This window comes from Salvelinus alpinus, chromosome 3 (genome assembly GCF_045679555.1).
Source record: "Salvelinus alpinus chromosome 3, SLU_Salpinus.1, whole genome shotgun sequence".
NCBI lineage: Eukaryota > Metazoa > Chordata > Actinopteri > Salmoniformes > Salmonidae > Salvelinus > Salvelinus alpinus.
This window is the reverse complement of record NC_092088.1, coordinates 102,318,773-102,334,700: the sequence shown is the minus strand read 5'-3', so window position 1 is coordinate 102,334,700 and position 15,928 is coordinate 102,318,773. Positions and strand designations below refer to the sequence as shown.

Here is a 15,928-nt window from a genome sequence, read left to right as displayed (position 1 = left end):
GGACCTCGTTGGGGAATAAGTGTTTTCATTTGCTATTATTTGGGATCAAATAAAATCTAATTTTATGTGTAGACTTTACCGTGACATGCTTACTTACGAGCTCTTTCCCACCATTGCAGTTAAAAAGTAAGAAAATTAGAAAATTGATTAAATAGACAATTGTAACACAATAAAATAACAATAACGAGGCTATATACAGTCTATATACAAGGAGTAGCCGTACCGAGTCAGTGTACTGGGGTACGAGGTAGTAGTGAGTCGGTGTACTGGGGTACGAGGTAGTAGTGAGTCGGTGTACTGGGGTACGAGGTAGTAGTGAGTCGGTGTACTGGGGTACGAGGTAGTAGTGAGTCGGTGTACTGGGGTACGAGGTAGTAGTGAGTCGGTGTACTGGGGTACGAGGTAGTAGTGAGTCGGTGTACTGGGGTACGAGGTAGTAGTGAGTCGGTGTACTGGGGTACGAGGTAGTAGTGAGTCGGTGTACTGGGGTACGAGGTAGTAGTGAGTCGGTGTACTGGGGTACGAGGTAGTAGTGAGTCGGAGTACTGGGGTACGAGGTAGTAGTGAGTCGGTGTACTGGGGTACGAGGTAGTAGTGAGTCGGTGTACTGGGGTACGAGGTAGTAGTGAGTCGGTGTACTGGGGTACGAGGTAGTAGTGAGTCGGTGTACTGGGGTACGAGGTAGTAGTGAGTCGGTGTACTGGGGTACGAGGTAGTAGTGAGTCGGTGTACTGGGGTACGAGGTAGTAGTGAGTCGGTGTACTGGGGTACGAGGTAGTAGTGAGTCGGTGTACTGGGGTACGAGGTAGTAGTGAGTCGGTGTACTGGGGTACGAGGTAGTAGTGAGTCGGAGTACTGGGGTACGAGGTAGTAGTGAGTTGGTGTACTGGGGTACGAGGTAGTAGTGAGTCGGTGTACTGGGGTACGAGGTAGTAGTGAGTCGGTGTACTGGGGTACGAGGTAGTAGTGAGTCGGTGTACTGGGGTACGAGGTAGTAGTGAGTCGGTGTACATTTACATTTACATTTAAGTCATTTAGCAGACGCTCTTATCCAGAGCGACTTACAAATTGGTGCATTCACCTTATGACATCCAGTGGAACGGCCACTTTACAATAGTGCATCTAAATCTTTTAAGGGGGGGGGGAGTGAGAAGGATTACTTTATCCTATCCTAGGTATTCCTTAAAGAGGTGGGGTTTCAGGTGTCTCCGGAAGGTGGTGATTGACTCCGCTGTCCTGGCGTCGTGAGGGAGTTTGTTCCACCATTGGGGGGCCAGAGCAGCGAACAGTTTTGACTGGGCTGAGCGGGAACTGTACTTCCTCAGTGGTAGGGAGGCGAGCAGGCCAGAGGTGGATGAACGCAGTGCCCTTGTTTGGGTGTAGGGCCTGATCAGAGCCTGGAGGTACTGAGGTGCCGTTCCCCTCACAGCTCCGTAGGCAAGCACCATGGTCTTGTAGCGGATGCGAGCTTCAACTGGAAGCCAGTGGAGAGAGCGGAGGAACGGGGTGACGTGAGAGAACTTGGGAAGGTTGAACACCAGACGGGCTGCGGCGTTCTGGATGAGTTGTAGGGGTTTAATGGCACAGGCAGGGAGCCCAGCCAACAGCGAGTTGCAGTAATCCAGACGGGAGATGACAAGTGCCTGGATTAGGACCTGCGCCGCTTCCTGTGTGAGGCAGGGTCGTACTCTGCGGATGTTGTAGAGCATGAACCTACAGGAACGGGCCACCGCCTTGATGTTGGTTGAGAACGACAGGGTGTTGTCCAGGATCACGCCAAGGTTCTTAGCGCTCTGGGAGGAGGACACAATGGAGTTGTCAACCGTGATGGCGAGATCATGGAACGGGCAGTCCTTCCCCGGGAGGAAGAGCAGCTCCGTCTTGCCGAGGTTCAGCTTGAGGTGGTGATCCGTCATCCACACTGATATGTCTGCCAGACATGCAGAGATGCGATTCGCCACCTGGTCATCAGAAGGGGGAAAGGAGAAGATTAGTTGTGTGTCTTCTGCATAGCAATGATAGGAGAGACCATGTGAGGTTATGACAGAGCCAAGTGACTTGGTGTATAGCGAGAATAGGAGAGGGCCTAGAACAGAGCCCTGGGGGACACCAGTGGTGAGAGCACGTGGTGAGGAGACAGATTCTCGCCACGCCACCTGGTAGGAGCGACCTGTCAGGTAGGACGCAATCCAAGCGTGGGCCGCGCCGGAGATGCCCAACTCGGAGAGGGTGGAGAGGAGGATCTGATGGTTCACAGTATCGAAGGCAGCCGATAGGTCTAGAAGGATGAGAGCAGAGGAGAGAGAGTTAGCTTTAGCAGTGCGGAGCGCCTCCGTGATACAGAGAAGAGCAGTCTCAGTTGAATGACTAGTCTTGAAACCTGACTGATTTGGATCAAGAAGGTCATTCTGAGAGAGATAGCGGGAGAGCTGGCCAAGGACGGCACGTTCAAGAGTTTTGGAGAGAAAAGAAAGAAGGGATACTGGTCTGTAGTTGTTGACATCGGAGGGATCGAGTGTAGGTTTTTTCAGAAGGGGTGCAACTCTCGCTCTCTTGAAGACGGAAGGGACGTAGCCAGCGGTCAGGGATGAGTTGATGAGCGAGGTGAGGTAAGGGAGAAGGTCTCCGGAAATGGTCTGGAGAAGAGAGGAGGGGATAGGGTCAAGCGGGCAGGTTGTTGGGCGGCCGGCCGTCACAAGACGCGAGATTTCATCTGGAGAGAGAGGGGAGAAAGAGGTCAGAGCACAGGGTGGGGCAGTGTGAGCAGAACCAGCGGTGTCGTTTGACTTAGCAAACGAGGATCGGATGTCGTCGACCTTCTTTTCAAAATGGTTGACGAAGTCATCTGCAGAGAGGGAGGAGGGGGGGGGAGGGGGAGGAGGATTCAGGAGGGAGGAGAAGGTGGCAAAGAGCTTCCTGGGGTTAGAGGCAGATGCTTGGAATTTAGAGTGGTAGAAAGTGGCTTTAGCAGCAGAGACAGAAGAGGAAAATGTAGAGAGGAGGGAGTGAAAGGATGCCAGGTCCGCAGGGAGGCGAGTTTTCCTCCATTTCCGCTCGGCTGCCCGGAGCCCTGTTCTGTGAGCTCGCAATGAGTCGTCGAGCCACGGAGCGGGAGGGGAGGACCGAGCCGGCCTGGAGGATAGGGGACATAGAGAGTCAAAGGATGCAGAAAGGGAGGAGAGGAGGGTTGAGGAGGCAGAATCAGGAGATAGGTTGGAGAAGGTTTGAGCAGAGGGAAGAGATGATAGGATGGAAGAGGAGAGGGTAGCGGGGGAGAGAGAGCGAAGGTTGGGACGGCGCGATACCATCCGAGTAGGGGCAGTGTGGGAAGTGTTGGATGAGAGCGAGAGGGAAAAGGATACAAGGTAGTGGTCGGAGACTTGGAGGGGAGTTGCAATGAGGTTAGTGGAAGAACAGCATCTAGTAAAGATGAGGTCGAGCGTATTGCCTGCCTTGTGAGTAGGGGGGGAAGGTGAGAGGGTGAGGTCAAAAGAGGAGAGGAGTGGAAAGAAGGAGGCAGAGAGGAATGAGTCAAAGGTAGACGTGGGGAGGTTAAAGTCGCCCAGAACTGTGAGAGGTGAGCCGTCCTCAGGAAAGGAGCTAATCAAGGCATCGAGCTCATTGATGAACTCTCCGAGGGAACCTGGAGGGCGATAAATGATAAGGATGTTAAGCTTGAAAGGGCTGGTAACTGTGACAGCATGGAATTCAAAGGAGGCGATAGACAGATGGGTAAGGGGAGAAAGAGAGAATGACCACTTGGGAGAGATGAGGATCCCGGTGCCACCACCCCGCTGACCAGAAGCTCTCGGGGTGTGCGAGAACACGTGGGCGGACGAAGAGAGAGCAGTAGGAGTAGCAGTGTTATCTGTGGTGATCCATGTTTCCGTCAGTGCCAGGAAGTCGAGGGACTGGAGGGAGGCATAGGCTGAGATGAACTCTGCCTTGTTGGCCGCAGATCGGCAGTTCCAGAGGCTACCGGAGACCTGGAACTCCACGTGGGTCGTGCGCGCTGGGACCACCAGATTAGGGTGGCCGATGCCACGCGGTGTGGAGCGTTTGTATGGTCTGTGCAGAGAGGAGAGAACAGGGATAGACAGACACATAGTTGACAGGCTACAGAAGAGACTACGCTAATGCAAAGGAGATTGGAGTGGCAAGTGGACTACGCGTCTCGAATGTTCAGAAAGTTAAGCTTACGTAGCAAGAATCTTATTGACTAAAATGATTAAGATGATACAGTACTGCTGAAGTAGGCTAGCTGGCAGTGGCTGCGTTGTTGACTTTGTAGGCTAGCTGGCAGTTGTTGACTTTGTAGGCTAGCTGGCAGTGGCTGCGTTGTTGACACTACACTAATCAAGTCGTTCCGTTGAGTGTAATAGTATCTACAGTGCTGCTATTCGGGGGCTAGCTGGCTAGCTAGCAGTGTTGATTACGTTACGTTGCGTTAAAAGAACGACAATAGCTGGCTAGCTAACCTAGAAAATCGCTCTAGACTACACAATTATCTTTGATACAAAGACGGCTATGTAGCTAGCTATGTAGCTAGCTACGATCAAACAAATCAAACCGTTGTACTGTAATGAAATGAAATGAAAATGTGATACTACCTGTGGAGCGAAGCGGAATGCGACCGGGTTGTTGAGTGCAGAAGTTCTATTCGGTAGACGTTGGCTAGCTGTTGGCTAGCTAGCAGTGTCTCCTACGTTAAGGACGACAGATAGCTGGCTAGCTAGCCTCGGTAAATTAAGATAATCACTCTAAAACTACACACTCTAAACTACACAATTATCTTGGATACGAAGACAGCAAAGACAACTATGTAGCTAGCTAACACTACACTAATCAAGTCGTTCAGTTGGGTGTAATAGTTGCTACAGTGCTGCTATTCGGTAGACGGTGGACGTTTGCTAGCTGGCTAGCTGCTGGGCAGATGGCAGATAGCAGTGTAGACTGCGTTAGGACGACGAAATACGATAATTATGCAATTATCTTTGATACAAAGACGGCTATGTAGCTAGCTAAGAAGAAATTGCTAAGATTAGACAAATTAAACCGTTGTACTATAATGAAATGTAATGAAATGTAATGAAAAGTTATACTACCTGCGGACCAAAGTGCTGCTATTCGGTAGATGGTGGACGTTTGCTAGCTGGCTAGCTGCTGGGCAGATGGCAGATGGGGTGTACTGGGGTACGAGGTAGTAGTGAGTCGGTGTACTGGGGTACGAGGTAGTAGTGAGTCGGGGTACGAGGTAGTAGTGAGTCGGTGTACTGGGGTACGAGGTAGTAGTGAGTCGGTGTACTGGGGTACGAGGTAGTAGTGAGTCGGTGTACTGGGGTACGAGGTAGTAGTGAGTCGGTGTACTGGGGTACGAGGTAGTAGTGAGTCGGTGTACTGGGGTACGAGGTAGTAGTGAGTCTGTACTGGGGTACGAGGTAGTAGTGAGTCGGGGTACGAGGTAGTAGTGAGTCGGGGTACTGGGGTACGAGGTAGTAGTGAGTCTGGGTACTGGGGTACGAGGTAGTAGTGAGTCGGGGTACGAGGTAGTAGTGAGTCGGTGTACTGGGGTACGAGGTAGTAGTGAGTCGGTGTACTGGGGTACGAGGTAGTAGTGAGTCGGTTTACTGGGATATGAGGTAGTAATGAGTCAGTGTACTGGGGTACGAGGGGACAAGGTAGTAATGAGTCAGTGTACTGGGGTACGAGGTAGTAGTGAGTCAGTGTACTGGGGTACAAGGTAGTAGTGAGTCTGGGTACTGGGGTACGAGGTAGTAGTGAGTCAGTGTACTGGGGTACGAGGTAGTAGTGAGTCGGTGTACTGGGGTACGAGGTAGTAGTGAGTCGGTGTACTGGGGTACGAGGTAGTGGTGAGTCGGGGTACTAGGGTACGAGGTAGTAGTGAGTCGGTGTACTGGGGTACGATGTAGTAGTGAGTCGGTGTACTGGGGTACGAGGTAGTAATGAGTCGGTGTACTGGGGTACGAGGTAGTAGTGAGTCGGTGTACTGGGGTACGAGGGGACGAGGTAGTAATGAGTCAGTGTACTGGGGTACGAGGTAGTAGTGAGTTGGTGTACTGGGGTACGAGGTAGTAGTGAGTCTGGGTACTGGGGTACGAAGTGGTAGTGAGTTGGGGTACTGGGGTACGAGGGGACGAGGTAGTAATGAGTCAGTGTACTGGGGTACGAGGGCACGAGGTAGTAATGAGTCAGTGTACTGGGGTACGAGGTAGTAGTGAGTCGGTGTACTGGGGTACGAGGGGACGAGGTAGTAGTGAGTCGGGGTACTGGAATATGAGGTAGTAGTGAGTTGGTGTACTGGGGTACGAGGTAGTAGTGAGTCTGGGTACTGGGGTACGAAGTGGTAGTGAGTTGGGGTACTGGGGTACGAGGGGACGAGGTAGTAATGAGTCAGTGTACTGGGGTACGAGGGCACGAGGTAGTAATGAGTCAGTGTACTGGGGTACGAGGTAGTAGTGAGTCGGTGTACTGGGGTACGAGGTAGTAGTGAGTCGGTGTACTGGGGTACGAGGGGACGAGGTAGTAGTGAGTCGGGGTACTAGGGTACGAGGTAGTAGTGAGTCGGTGTACTGGGGTACGAGGGGACGAGGTAGTAATGAGTCCAGTGTACTGGGGTACGAGGTAGTAGTGAGTCGGTGTACTGGGGTACGAGGTAGTAGTGAGTCGGTGTACTGGGGTATGAGGTAGTAATGAGTCAGTGTACTGGGGTACGAGGGGACAAGGTAGTAATGAGTCAGTGTACTGGGGTACGAGGTAGTAGTGAGTCGGTGTACTGGGGTACGAGGTAGTAGTGAGTCGGTGTACTGGGGTACGAGGTAGTAATGAGTCAGGGTGCTGGCGTACGAGGTAGTAGTGAGTCAGGGTACTGGGGTACGAGGTAGTAGTGAGTCGGGGTACTAGGGTACGAGGTGGTAGTGAGTCGGTGTACTGGAGTACGAGGTAGTAGTGAGTTGGGGTACTGGAGTACGAGGTAGTAGTGAGTCGGTGTACTGGGGTACGAGGTAGTAGTGAGTCGGTGTACTGGGGTACGAGGTAGTGGTGAGTCGGGGTACTAGGGTACGAGGTAGTAGTGAGTCGGTGTACTGGGGTACGATGTAGTAGTGAGTCGGTGTACTGGGGTACGAGGTAGTAATGAGTCGGTGTACTGGGGTACGAGGTAGTAGTGAGTCGGTGTACTGGGGTACGAGGGGACGAGGTAGTAATGAGTCAGTGTACTGGGGTACGAGGTAGTAGTGAGTCGGGGTACTGGGGTACGAGGTTGTAGTGAGTCGGTGTACTGGGGTATGAGGTAGTAGTGAGTTGGTGTACTGGGGTACGAGGTAGTAGTGAGTCTGGGTACTGGGGTACGAAGTGGTAGTGAGTTGGGGTACTGGGGTACGAGGGGACGAGGTAGTAATGAGTCAGTGTACTGGGGTACGAGGGCACGAGGTAGTAATGAGTCAGTGTACTGGGGTACGAGGTAGTAGTGAGTCGGTGTACTGGGGTACGAGGGGACGAGGTAGTAGTGAGTCGGGGTACTGGAATATGAGGTAGTAGTGAGTTGGTGTACTGGGGTACGAGGTAGTAGTGAGTCTGGGTACTGGGGTACGAAGTGGTAGTGAGTTGGGGTACTGGGGTACGAGGGGACGAGGTAGTAATGAGTCAGTGTACTGGGGTACGAGGGCACGAGGTAGTAATGAGTCAGTGTACTGGGGTACGAGGTAGTAGTGAGTCGGTGTACTGGGGTACGAGGTAGTAGTGAGTCGGTGTACTGGGGTACGAGGGGACGAGGTATTCGTGAGTCGGGGTACTAGGGTACGAGGTAGTAGTGAGTCGGTGTACTGGGGTACGAGGGGACGAGGTAGTAATGAGTCCAGTGTACTGGGGTACGAGGTAGTAGTGAGTCGGTGTACTGGGGTACGAGGTAGTAGTGAGTCGGTGTACTGGGGTATGAGGTAGTAATGAGTCAGTGTACTGGGGTACGAGGGGACAAGGTAGTAATGAGTCAGTGTACTGGGGTACGAGGTAGTAGTGAGTCGGTGTACTGGGGTACGAGGTAGTAGTGAGTCGGTGTACTGGGGTACGAGGTAGTAATGAGTCAGGGTGCTGGCGTACGAGGTAGTAGTGAGTCAGGGTACTGGGGTACGAGGTAGTAGTGAGTCGGGGTACTAGGGTACGAGGTGGTAGTGAGTCGGTGTACTGGAGTACGAGGTAGTAGTGAGTTGGGGTACTGGAGTACGAGGTAGTAAAGAGTCGGGGTACTGGGGTACGAGGTAGTAAAGAGTCGGGGTACTGGGGTACGAGGTAGTAGTGAGTTGGGGTACGAGGTAGTTGGGGTGATAGATTTTTAGTACTATGTACATGTAGGTAGGAGAGAAAGACACAAAGTCTGGGTAGCCATTTGATTAACAGTTCAGCAGTCTAATGGCTTTGGGGTAGAAGCTGTTCAGGAGCCTTTTGGACCTAGACTCGACGACTCGGTACCGCTTGCCATGCGGTAACAGAGGGAACAGACTGTGACTTGGGTGGCTGGATTCTTTGACACCGCCTGGTATAGAGGTCCTGGATGACAGACCTCAGTCATGTACTGGGACGTACACACCATCCTCTGTAGCGCCTTGCGGTCGGATGCCGAGCAGTTGCCCTACCAGGCGGTGATGCAGCCAGTCAATATACTCTCAATGGTTCAGCTGTAGAACTTCATGAGGATCTGAGGGCCCGTGCCAAATCTTTTCAGCCTCTAGGTGTGTTTCTGTCTGAGACTGACCTCTGTCTCTCTACCTCTCGTCCTCTAGGTGTGTTTCTGTCTGAGACTGACCTGTGTCTCTCTACCTCTCGTCCTCCGGGTGTGTTTCTGTCTGAGACTGACCTGTGTCTCTCTACCTGTACAGGTGTGTACCTGCCCCTATTGTGGGAGCAGAGCTTCTGTTGGAAGAGTCCCATCGCCCTGGGTTACACACGTGGACACTTCTCTGCCCTGGTCGCCATGGAGAACGACGGCTACGACAATCGCGGCGCGGGCGCCAACCTCAACACTGACGACGACGTCACCGTAACCTTCCTGCCGCTGGTGGACAGCGAGAGAAAACTGCTGCACGTACATTTTCTGTCTGCACAAGAGGTAACATGAACTCTTAGCCTATAATTTCCCACGCCCCCCAGAGGAAAATCTAATTACATAATACTAAAATCCATCTGTTTAAACTAGAGATGGGTTTTTCTGGCGTCTCAACCTGTCGATATCGCCCTTCCGCGTCTACAGTGAAAAGTGGGAGAGCTAGAGCTCTCAAAAAACGTCTGTAGCGTCCGACCGGTTTGGACTAGAGAAGTATCATGACTACTCTATTGAAAGATGAGACTGACCAGGTGAATCCAGGTGAAAGCTATGACCCCTTATTGAGGTTAAATCCACTTCAATCCGTGTAGATGAAGGGAAGGAGACGGGTTAAACAAGGATTGTTAGACCTTGAGACATGGATTGTGTATGTGTGCCATTCAGAGGGTGACTGGGCAAGACAAAATATTTAAGTGCCTTTGAACGGGGGTAGGGTAGTAGGTGCCTTTTGAACAGGGTAGGGTAGTAGGTGCCTTTGAACAGGGTAGGGTAGTAGGTTCCTTTTGAACAGGGTAGGGTAGTAGGTGCCTTTGAACAGGGTAGGGTAGTAGGTGCCTTTGAACAGGGTAGGGTAGTAGGTGCCTTTGAACAGTGTAGGGTAGTAGGTGCCTTTGAACAGAGTAGGGTAGTAGGTGCCTTTGAACAGGGTAGGGTAGTAGGTGCCTTTGAACAGGGTAGGGTAGTAGGTGCCTTTGAACAGGGTAGGGTAGTAGGTGCCTTTGAACAGGGTAGGGTAGTAGGTGCCTTTGAACAGGGTAGGGTAGTAGGTGCCTTTTGAACAGGGTAGGGTGGTAGGTGCCTTTGAACAGGGTAGGGTAGTAGGTGCCTTTGAACAGGGTAGGGTAGTAGGTTCCTTTTGAACAGGGTAGGGTAGTAGGTGCCTTTGAACAGGGTAGGGTAGTAAGTGCCTTTTGAACAGGGTAGGGTAGTAGGTGCCTTTGAACAGGGTAGGGTAGTAGGTGCCTTTGAACAGGGTAGGGTAGTAGGTGCCTTTGAACAGGGTATGGTAGTAGGTGCCTTTGAACAGGGTATGGTAGTAGGTGCCTTTGAACAGGGTAGGGTAGTAGGTGCCTTTGAACAGGGTAGGGTAGTAGGTGCCTTTGAACAGGGTAGGGTAGTAGGTGCCTTTGAACAGGGTAGGGTAGTAGGTGCCTTTGAACAGGGTAGGGTAGTAGGTGCCTTTGAACAGGGTAGGGTAGTAGGTGCCTTTGAACAGTGTAGGGTAGTAGGTGCCTTTGAACAGGGTAGGGTAGTAGGTTCCTTTTGAACAGGGTAGGGTAGTAGGTGCCTTTGAACAGGGTAGGGTAGTAGGTGCCTTTGAACAGGGTAGGGTAGTAGGTGCCTTTGAACAGTGTAGGGTAGTAGGTGCCTTTGAACAGAGTAGGGTAGTAGGTGCCTTTGAACAGGGTAGGGTAGTAGGTGCCTTTGAACAGGGTAGGGTAGTAGGTGCCTTTGAACAGGGTAGGGTAGTAGGTGCCTTTGAACAGGGTAGGGTAGTAGGTGCCTTTGAACAGGGTAGGGTAGTAGGTGCCTTTGAACAGGGTAGGGTGGTAGGTGCCTTTGAACAGGGTAGGGTAGTAGGTGCCTTTGAACAGGGTAGGGTAGTAGGTTCCTTTTGAACAGGGTAGGGTAGTAGGTGCCTTTGAACAGGGTAGGGTAGTAAGTGCCTTTTGAACAGGGTAGGGTAGTAGGTGCCTTTGAACAGGGTAGGGTAGTAGGTGCCTTTGAACAGGGTAGGGTAGTAGGTGCCTTTGAACAGGGTATGGTAGTAGGTGCCTTTGAACAGGGTATGGTAGTAGGTGCCTTTGAACAGGGTAGGGTAGTAGGTGCCTTTGAACAGGGTAGGGTAGTAGGTGCCTTTGAACAGTGTAGGGTAGTAGGTGCCTTTGAACAGGGTAGGGTAGTAGGTGCCTTTGAACAGGGTATGGTAGTAGGTGCCTTTGAACAGGGTATGGTAGTAGGTGCCTTTGAACAGGGTAGGGTAGTAGGTGCCTTTGAACAGGGTAGGGTAGTAGGTGCCTTTGAACAGGGTAGGGTAGTAGGTGCCTTTGAACAGGGTAGGGTAGTAGGTGCCTTTGAACAGGGTAGGGTAGTAGGTGCCAGGTACACCGGTTTGAGTCAAGAACTGCAACGCTGCTGGGTTTTTCACGCTCAACAGTTTCCCCGAGTGTATCAAGAATGGTTCACCACCCAAAGGACATCCAGCCAACTTGACACAACTGTGGGAAGCATTGGAGTCGACATGGGCCAGCATCCCTGTGGAACACTTTAGACACCTTGTAGAGTCCGTGACCTGATGAATTGAGGCTGTTCTGAGGGAAAAACGGGGGGGGGGGTGCAACTCAATATTAGGAAGGTGTTCAATGTTTTGTACACTCAGTGTGTATCTAAAACAATTGTCATTTTTATTTACAATCCCCTTATCTAAACGGTTTACTCATTCAAATAGCTCTTATCAATAGCTCTTATCAAATAGCTCTTATCAACAGCTCTTATCAATAGCTCTTATCAATAGCTCTTATCAGCTCTTATCAACAGCTCTTATCTTATCAATAGCTCTAATCAATAGCTCTTATCAACAGCTCGTATCAATAGCTCTTATCAATAACTCTTATCAATAGCTCGTATCAATAGCTCTTATCAATAGCTCTTATCAATAACTCTTATCAATAGCTCTTATCAACAGCTCTTATCAACAGCTCTTATCAATAACTCTTATCAATAGCTCTTATCAACAGCTCTTATCAACAGCTCTTATCAATAGCTCTTATCAACAGCTCGTATCAATAGCTCTTATCAATAACTCTTAGCTATCTGCTTGGATCTGACAGGTTGTTGGACGTTGTTCATCGTGTGTAAAGGTGGTGGAATTATGGAGTAATTAAATCAAGGTCAGAATACGGTGTCTCTGTAGACACGCCTCCTCCACCCCACCTTCATTAATACGGTGTCTCTGTAGACACGCCTCCTCCACCCCACCTTCGTTAATATGGTGTCTCTGTAGACACGCCTCCTCCACCCCACCTTCATTAATACGGTGTCTCTGTAGACACGCCTCCTCCACGCCTTCATTAATACGGTGTCTCTGTAGACACGCCTCCTCCGCACCTTCATTAATACGGTGTCTCTGTAGACACGCCTCCACCCCACCTTCATTAATACGGTGTCTCTGTAGCCACGCCTCCACCCCACCTTCATTAATACGGTGTCTCTGTAGACACGCCTCCTCCACCCCACCTTCATTAATACGGTGTCTCTGTAGACATGCCTCCACCCCACCTTCATTAATACAGTGTCTCTGTAGCCACGCCTCCTCCACCCCACCTTCATTAATATGGTGTCTCTGTAGACACGCCTCCATCCCACCTTCATTAATACGGTGTCTCTGTAGCCACGCCTCCTCCACCCCACCTTCATTAATACAGTGTCTCTGTAGACACGCCTCCACCACACCTTAATGTCTTTGATCTCCTCCCCAAATGAATAGCGGGTGACTCGCATGCTAATTTCATGCTTAAGTTCAAGGTCAGAATACGGGTATTTACGCTTAACTTGGATCGCAATTCCCCCCTTTGAGAGGGAAGTCTGAGGGCGGGACCTTGGATACTCTCTGCCAATGCTCTTTGAGAGGGAAGTCTGAGGGCGGGACCTTGGATACTCTCTCCCAATGCTCTTTGAGAGGGAAGTCTGAGGGCGGGACCTTGGATACTCTCTCCCAATGTTCTTTAGGAGGATTTAAGAATGGAGTATAATAAACAAAAGTGAAATTAAAATTAACAGTAAACATTACATTCACAAAAATGTATGTCCAAATAGGGAAAATAAATAAGCATAAATATGGGTTGTATTTACAATGGTGTTTGTTCTTCACTGGTTGCCCTTTTCTTGTGGCAACAGGTCACAAATCTTGCTGCTGTGATGGCACACTGTGGAATTTCTCCCAGTAGATATGGGAGTTTATCAAAATTGGATTTGTTTTTGAATTCTTTGTGGATCTGTGTGATCTGAGGGAAATATGTCTCTCTAATATGGTCCTACATTTGGCAGGAGGTTAGGAAGTGCAGCTCAGTTTCCACCTCATTTTGTGGGCAGTGTGCACATAGCCTGTCTTCTCTTGAGAGCCATGTCTGCCTACGGCGGCCTTTCTCAATAGCAAGGCTATGCTCACTGAGTCTGTACATAGTCAAAGCTTTCCTTAAGTTTGGGTCAGTCACAGTGGTCAGGTATTCTGCCACTGTGTACTCTCTGTTTAGGGCCAAATAGCATTCTAGTTTGCTTCGTCTTTTTGTTAATTCTTTCCAATGTGTGTCACTCTCTATCTGTCTAGATGGGTAACGAGGAGCAGCAGGAGAAGTTGAGGGAGTGGTTGGACTGCTGTGTAACAGTTACATTGTCTAAAGCATGGTCTCTCTCTCTCTCTCTCTCTCTCTCTCTCTCTCTCTCTCTCTCTCTCTCTCTCTCTCTCTCTCTCTCTCTCTCTCTATGTGTGTCTCTCCCTCTCTCTCTGTGTCTCTCCCTCTCTCTCTGTGTCTCTCCCTCTCTCTCTGTGTCTCTCCCTCTCTCTCTGTCTCTCCCTCTCTCTCTCTGTGTCTCTCTCCCTCTCTCTTTCTCTAGATGGGTAACGAGGAGCAGCAGGAGAAGTTGTTGAGGGAGTGGTTGGACTGCTGTGTAACGGAGGGAGGCATGTTGGCCGCAATGCAGAAGTCGTCCCGTCGACGCAACCACCCTCTGGTCACACAAATGGTGGAGAACTGGCTGGATGGGTACCGACAGATCTGTCCCTGCGCCTCTCTCTCCGACGGGGAGGAGGAGGATGAAGATGAGTGAAGGAGGGAAGGACACAGGTGACAGACACAGGAGAGGGTGACAGAGGAGGAATACGGCGTCACTGGACGGGACTCGAGACCACTAGCATCCTTCTATACAGTACCATACGCCTCCTCACCTCAGAGAGGATCGACGGTCTCGAGGCTGTATCCCAAAGCACATAGGGTTCTGGTCCAAAAAAGTAGTGCGCACTATATAGGGAATAGGTTGCCATTAGGGACGCAGGGGGCGGAGCGATCAATGGTCTTTCACTCTGCCGTCTCAGAAGCACTGAAGAGAGGAGACTTGCTCTGGTTCTGAAAGAACACTTGGAACACGTTCTAGAATCTCCTCAACAAACCATGACAACAACAATGGGTGCGTTCGTAAATTCACTCTGGAGAGCTTTGTCAGTTCGTAAATTCACTCTGGAGAGCTTTGTCAGATCGTAAATTCAGAGCGTTGTCAGATTGTCCGTTCGTTTCGCTCTCTGCGCGTTCAGAGCGCACACTGGACGCTCTGGCCGAGGAGTAGGGTTGATCTGAGCGTTCTGACCTCACAACGGGCAATCAAGCACCCGAGCTAACTGGCTAACAAGCTAACTGGCTAACAAGCTAACTGGCTAACGTTGGTTAGCTTGCTAGCCACCTTCCAGACACATAATGAGGGAACACCTCACTCTGACCATTATACCAGAGCTGGTTAGGCTGTTTACATGTTATCCAGAGCATTGGTGACTGTAACTGCACTGCTGGCAACTATTTAATAATGTTTTTGTTTTTCTTGCGGAGGTTTACTGACACCGGTCATATTCAACAGGTGTTCCGTGTTTATAAATGAATCAGATATTCTGCCCTGTCTCACACTGACGACAGTGTTCTGCAATGGGAGTAGATCGCCAGAGGGACTTTACGAACGCACCCAAGGACAACAACTACCACAAGTAGCAACCCGTATTATTTCAAATAAAGAACTATAGTTTGTGAAATGTTAATCAACTTTTAAAATATTTAGTTTTTTCCCCCAGTGTAATTATTTATCCATCGTTGTTAATAATGCATGTGTTGTATAAATTATGTACTAGGAAACAAAACAACAAAAAATACCAGCATCAAAGTGGAAGACAGGAATCCTCATTGACTATCACTACTATGGACATCTACCTACGAAACCACATTTACTTAAAACATTTTTCCTAAAGTTTTCCTGCTACCTATTTTGTTATTGAGAATACTTGCCGTTTTAATCCTCTTTTCCGCCAGAGAGAAGTATCGCTATATTTAGGAAACCGTAGTTATATTTAAGGACACTTAAAAGGACGCTGCACTTCATGAAATCAAACTATTCTATTTAGAGGATTTGTAAATGCTAACAGAATTAGCTCAAAGCTAAAGCAGAGTTATTTACGGAGACTTTTCATCCCACAAATGTGTGTATCTACAAGGTTAACCAGGAAGATCATCTGTTCTTCTGGATCGTTTATCCTTTTTCTGCAAAATCCTTTAAAAAGTTGGATGGTTAAAACTGTGTTTAGGAGAGCGAGGGAGAGAGAGGGGCACAGGGAGAGCGAGAGAGAGAGAGGGGCACAGGGAGAGCGAGAGAGAAAGAGGGGCACAGGGAGAGAGAGAGAGAGAGAGAGGGGCACAGGGAGAGAGAGAGAGAGAGAGGGGCACAGGGAGAGAGAGAGAGAGGGGCACAGGGAGAGAGAGAGAGAGAGAGGGGCACAGGGAGAGAGAGAGAGGGGCACAGGGAGAGAGAGAGCGAGAGAGAGAGAGGGGCACAGGGAGAGAGAGAGGGGCACAGGGAGAGAGAGAGAGGGGCACAGGGAGAGAGAGAGCGAGAGAGAGAGAGGGGCACAGGGAGAGCGAGAGAGAGAGAGAGGGGCACAGGGAGAGAGAGAGAGGAGAGAGAGAGAGAGAGAGAGGGGCACAGGGAGAGAGAGAGAGAGAGAGGGGCACAGGGAGAGCGAGAGAGAGAGAGAGGGGCACAGGGAGAGAGAGAGAGAGA

General features: G+C 50.2%; 1 protein-coding gene across 1 annotated transcript in view; it reads left to right on the top strand.

The window, feature by feature from the left end:
• LOC139571631 (ubiquitin thioesterase ZRANB1-like) overlaps positions 1-15,349 on the top strand; it is a 60,169-nt gene extending 44,820 nt beyond the window's left edge. Inside the window, exons 8-9 of the mRNA XM_071394683.1 lie at positions 8,892-9,121; positions 13,730-15,349. Of these exons, the coding sequence (XP_071250784.1) occupies positions 8,892-9,121; positions 13,730-13,942 (443 nt within the window). The 3' untranslated portion in view covers positions 13,943-15,349. The remainder of the gene's footprint in view (positions 1-8,891; positions 9,122-13,729) is intronic.
• Positions 15,350-15,928: the final 579 nt, after the last annotated feature.